The 5,858-nt window shown below is 52.3% G+C and overlaps 2 gene segments (V, D, J or C); both read right to left on the bottom strand.

Annotated features, from left to right (window-relative positions):
• Positions 1 to 1,708: 1,708 nt before the first annotated feature.
• On the bottom strand, positions 1,709 to 2,537 carry LOC100913665. The segment is given in 2 exon segments: positions 1,709 to 2,213; positions 2,335 to 2,537. Coding segments are annotated over 2 exon segments (549 nt in total).
• A 2,937-nt stretch (positions 2,538 to 5,474) lies between these two features.
• The window catches only part of LOC116420892, a 732-nt gene continuing 348 nt past the window's right edge, over positions 5,475 to 5,858 (bottom strand). Inside the window, 1 exon segment of the V gene segment in view lies at positions 5,475 to 5,858. This exon segment is cut by the window's right edge and continues 134 nt beyond it. Within this exon segment, the coding sequence occupies positions 5,490 to 5,858 (369 nt within the window).

The following is a 5,858-nucleotide window of genomic DNA, read 5'->3' as shown; positions in this document are numbered from 1 at the left end:
CCAGACCTGCTCACAGAAGGATTTCAGTACCAGTATGAGTATTGATCATGGATGAGGAATGATGAGGATGGTCAAACAGTGTTGGAATCTTTACAAAGTGTTAAGACATTGGAATTGATAGAGACAATAATTATCTAATTTGGCATGGCTCAATATGATTGATTTGATCTCAGAAAGAGATATTTTGGGCCAGAACTTGAAACAAGGTACTAAGTACAACTTATGGGAACAATGCTTCTGTTCACACCTTTAGAGAGCTCATAAGTATCTAAGTACTGAATGGAGTTCACACGTTTGGGAGAGTTCAGGGTTTAGAAAGAGATATCCAAATTCACACCTCCCTTTGGGCCAGAGAGAACTCTGAGAGATAACCCAAAATCCCTCTCTCTCCAGAAGGCAGAGTTAACCTTTGGGAGATCATATATATACAGGAAGCTCTTAGAGCTTGGGGGAGTTTCTTGGAAGAGTTTTCTGGGGAACATCGACTGGGGTCGGAGACAGAGCACTCTGGGAGATACAGAAGCCTACTTGCCTCAGTTGGAGATTGAGAAGCCACGAGTCGGTGTTGAGCTGGAGGCGATAAAGGACAAAGCTGCAAGATCTCTTGGAACCAAGCAGAGAGATAGGCCTCTGAGCTAACTGGGCTATATTGAAGGACACAATAAAAGATCTGAACTCTTTTATCACCTGGCTGTGTTTTGGAAAAGGAACACCAACAAAACAGGATTTCATTTATTCAAAAAAAATCCCAGTCTTAAATACCCTTTGCTTATGTAATACACTTACATAACTATAGGATATTGCACATGAGCGACTTGCTATTGTGTGCAAATATTTCCTTGCTACATCAGCATAACTCTGCTTCAGGTACAACACAGGTTGTCAGATCCCAGATTTCTCAGGAGAGCTGAAACAGCCTTAAGGATTTTAGGGACCCAAACCAGACACTGTTAGCAGGGTTCCTTTTACTGGACTAAAGGGTCTAATAACTCGCCCAGGGTTCCCCACTATCCACAGGGCTTGGCCATAAAAGATTTGGAAGCCTAAGAGAGAACTCTAAATTGTATCCAGAAAGTAACAGTGAGGTGAGGAGATGACTGAATGCAAGAGACAAGGTGGTGATAAGTCAGGTCCAGGCTTGAATGTACTTGACAACAGAGTGAAAGATGTACTTTAAGGCGAACAGCCTTGAAGCAGGGGCCAAGTAGCTGCCTGTGACCACAGAGCAAGTGTTAGGTAACTAGACCTGTGACACCTCCTCACCAGAGCCACACAGAAGGGTGGCTGTACACAGGATCATCAGCAGTTGGAGTCCTCTCTGTTCCCACCTCAGTGCTGGGGTCTTTGCTGCTCTACAAGGAATCTGTGGCCGAGGCCTCATGATCACTGGCTATTGTCCCAGGGGCCCCTTCACCAAACCTCATTTCTCATTCCAAGAAGAAGCCAGGCCCGGCTGTTGTAGAGAAACCATGGCAGAGGCTCCCTCTCTTCTCGTCTCTACGTGAAAAAGCTTGAACCCTGGAGGTCAAAATGGGACATGGGTAAAATCCAGGTTCTGGGTCAGAAGAACTGGGTGCAAGACCTGTTTGTGTCATGTAATCTAGGTCTTATCTCAGATAAGTCACAGAATTCCTTGTGGGGAGAGGGGGGGGGAGGGGAGGGAGAGAAAGGGAGAGGGAAAGAGAGGGAAAGGGAGGCAGAATGTCAGTCTAGATATAGAGGCAGAGACAGAAAGAGGAAGAAAGAAAAAGTGTGGGAGAAGAGGAAACAGAGAGAAAAGGTACTACTTATTCTTGTCACCTGGCAGCCTGGGCTGTTGTCAGACCCTGGGCCACATCAGGGCTGGCAGGGAGGTTTTTGTCCCACTTTCTCACTGAATGTAGCACTGTGGTAACCATAGTTATTATTACTACCATAAGGTGCCCTGCAGTAGTAATGGGCCCCGTCCTCAGGCTGGAGGCTGCTGATGGACAAGTAGCGATGAGCCCCAGAGCTGGAGCACGAGAAGCGGTCAGGGACCCCCTGGCCCTTGCCTGCACTTCCACTGCTGCTGACATACATGAGGTACCGAGGGGCCTTTCTTGGGCTCTGCTGGTGCCATGCAATTCCATAATCACTGTGCTGACTGCTGAGGGTGCAGGAGAGTCTGGCCGTGGCTCCCAAGGACACATACATGGAGGGAGCCTGAGTCAGCACAGGCTGGGGGAAGGAACCTGGAAACAGAGACAGACATTCATGTCCCAGCATAGGAGAGAGGGGGAAGGTGCTTGGAGATCTTCACAGGAGACCCCGGGACAGGGAGGAGGGAGCAGCACAAGCAGGGTCAGCCCTGACCTGAGCAGCAGGTGAGCAGGAGGAGGCAGACAAGAAGCCAGGCCATGGTGCAGGAGACCCTGAGAGCTCTGCTCCCCAGAGAGAACCAGCTGGGTCCGGGCTCTGCCAGGCCCCTCTTATCCTCTCCCTGTGAGCCTGAGATGGGGCTGGGGAGGGAGGGGGGTGTCTTCATGCAAATCTGGGTTTTCTTAAGCACACCCTGAGTCCTTACTAGAGTCATAAGGCCATAAAGAGGGTTTGTCTTTCATGGTGGGTTGAGGATATGGCGTTTGGGATACCTTGGCCCACACCAGCTGAGATGCTGCACTGGAGTGATCACAGGAAGCCTGAGAAGCCACAGCCACCTGCGCTGATCCCCAGCTGAGATACCCTGGCTCCTCATGGTCCCCTCTCTCCCTGCCCAGGACCTGCCCCCACCCCCCAATATCCCTATTCTAACCCATTCTTGGAAGCAAACCTCGGACACAGAGACTGAGGAGGCCCCTGATGGTTGCTCTGTTCCCCCTCCCAAAGGCAGAGCCAGCTCTTGAGCTGCAGCTTCAGGCTCTCAGACTCTGCTGCTCCTTGGTCCCCACCTCTGGCCTGGGGCTGCCCCCCACACACCCCAGACAGCAGAGAGGAAGCCATGCAGGGCTCCAGAAGCTGAAGTCTTTGCCTCTCATTGGCAGTTACTCGCATGTCCTGGAGCCCAGAATCTCTCAGAGCCCCCTTAACTGTTATGGGTCTGACAAGGTTCCCCTACCCCCTCACACAGGGAAATGAGTCTTTGCTTTCCCGTGGGGCCATTAATGGCTTTGCTAATAGTGACAGATGGGACACAAACCCTGGTCAGGTCATCACCCAGACTCTGAGCTGGAAGGAAGCCCACAGGCCCCAAGATCGACACCGACATTTGCAGGGAAGAAAACTGGAGTCTGACGCCAGTCCAAGGTCCTGGACTCCTGGACTGAGCAAATTGCAGAATCAAAATTTTCATCAAGGAGACTGTCAGAAGACGAGGGGCAGAACATGGATTGAAGGGGAATTGAAGAACCCAAAGGAGAGGTTCCTGAGTATGGGGATGGCAGGGGAGACCCTGGCAGGGCCATTGGGACCAGGGACGATCCTATCTCCCCCACCAGAGGAGGAGTAAGAGGAACAAGACAGCCAGGCTGGAAAGGGAGGCCAGGGAGGCTGTGAGGTAAGGGGAGCCTGGTCTCAGTGGATGCAAGGAGATGATGGAAGGCCCAGGGAGGTCACCTAGGGAAAAGGCCAACTGAAGAGAGGTATTCCTTAGAGAGCTTAAGGAAGTGGTTGCCCACAGAGAGGCTGTTCCTGCCACCAGACTCTCCATCTCCCTGCTCAAGTCCTCCAGGACTGGAAGGCTCAGCCTTCCCACAGCTGCCTCCTCGGCTTCCTTCAGTTCCGTGATAAAAGCTCCCTCTCCAAGGAGCCCTTCCCAACGCTGAGAGTGCCGTCTCTGCCCTGATTGCCTCCACTTTGCCCGATCCTATGTGTGAGCACAGTTTTCATATTTTGTCTCCCATGTTGGATTGCAAGCTCTCTGAAAATAGGAATTGTTGTTTCCCTGTATTTATACCCCCAAAGCTCAGCACAGTACTTGACATATAGTAGATGCTTAATGAATGCTTGGTGACTGGCTGACTGTGCCCGGTGCCCATGGGAGGAGAAAAGTCCTGGGACCCCGCAGAGCCTCAGGAATGGGCTGTCTTGGCCACTTGGCCCTCCATGGGGTCTCCTCCCCTGGTGAAGAGTCAGCCCATTGGTGGGAGAGTCTTCTTGAGCGTTTCTTCCTTATTGTCCCACTGATGTGCCACTTGGTAAGTGCCCAGTTTTGAGCTACTTGAGCCCTTTGGCTTATTGTTAAATGGCCCTGGGGACGTATTGTTTGCGGTGTGAGGACAAACACAGGACCCTCACATTGCAGGTGGATGCTAGGGGAACCCACTGTGGGTGCAAGTGGTGGGATGTGGGTGCTGTCCTTGGTCCTCATCATGTTTACAATAATAATGATGCTAATAGTGACAGATGGGACACAAACCCTGATCAGGCCATCACCCAAAGTCTGAGCTGGAAGGAAGCCCACAGGCATCACGGTTTGTAAGGAACTTAACAAATGTCTTGTTTTATCCTCAAAATAACATTAGGAGGCAGAGGCTATCATGCCTCTTTAATAAATGGGGAAATTGAGACTGAGAAAGGTTAATTGACCTGCCAAGTTGCAAATGATTCATAATTGTCTGAGGACAGATTTGGAGCCAATTCTTCCTGACACCAACTCCAGAAGCCTCTCTCCTTCTCCCTGTCTCCCTCCTCTCAGTTTCTCTCTGTCTCTCTGTCTCTGTCTGTCTCAGTCTCTGTCTGTCTCTCTCTCTCTCTCTGTCTCTCTCTCTGTCTGTCTCTCTTTGTCTCTGTCTCTGTCTCTCTGTCTCTGTCTCTGTCCTTCTCTGTCTCTGTCTCTCTGTCTCTGTCTCTCTCTGTCTCTCTGTCTCTCTCTCTCTCTCTCTCTGTAGCTGTTTCATGGCACTTTACTCTGAAGGGACATTATTGTTCTAGAATCTGTTGCTGGGCAGGAGGTGACCTGATCCATCGATCACTGACTGAATTGAGTCAAGAGCCTAGAATGCCAGGTCAGTATAAATGAGAGGGGGGTGTTTTACCCTCTGCCTGGTGGTTAGAGGTGGGTGAGATCAGCCTAATTAGCAAGATCTGGGGCAGAGTTGCCAGTCTGGAGGATTCAGGCTGACCTGGGGAGATGCTGGTCGTGGCCCATTGCAGGTGCGGGCGCTGGCTAACAGAAGTGAGCAGCTCTTGGCCGGGGCCTGTCAGCAGTTGGCCCCTCTTCCTGGTTCCCGCTTCCTCTCTAGTGTCTCTGCTTCCCCCTGACCGTGTCCGTGGTCACGGCCTCTCAGCCATGGCAAGTATCCAGGGGTCGCCTTCGCCAAACCAGCTGCGCTTGGGGAGAGCTGCGAGGGCGCAGCTGCAGCGGCCTCATCAGGGCAGGGCCCCTCTCCCCCTCCCCCAGCCAAGTCCCAAGGGCGGAAGGCTCAGCTGAAGCCCTTCTCTGGTGTCTGTCCTGGAAAGGAGGTTGGGAAAGGGGGAAAGTGCTCATGGGAGACAGGGCGAAAATTCAGGGGCCGTTTTCGGGGCTTATCTCAGTGTGCTCTTGGGCAGGTCCTGGACATTGGGCTCTGAGCCTGAGATAGAGAAACAGGAAGCACAACCTCGGGCCCTTTAGTAGCTGGGGCTGGGCCAGAAGTCGGGGCAGCTGGGGGGGGGGGGCTGGGCTGGCAGGGGGGTTTTTGTCCCATTTCCTCACTGGATGTAGCACCGTGTGAACCATAGTTACCACCACGGCCATAACCTGCCCCACAGTAGTAATCGGCCTCGTCCTCGGCCTGGATGTTGCTGATGGACAAGTAGCTATTGGCACCAGAGGCGGAGCCCGAGAAGCGGTTGGGGACCCCCTCGCCCTTGCCTGCACTTCCATCGCTGTAGACAAGCATGAGGTACCGAGGGGCCTT

The sequence above is a fragment of the Sarcophilus harrisii genome, chromosome 1, assembly GCF_902635505.1.
Source record: "Sarcophilus harrisii chromosome 1, mSarHar1.11, whole genome shotgun sequence".
NCBI lineage: Eukaryota > Metazoa > Chordata > Mammalia > Dasyuromorphia > Dasyuridae > Sarcophilus > Sarcophilus harrisii.
This window is presented reverse-complemented; position numbering and strand designations above follow the sequence as displayed.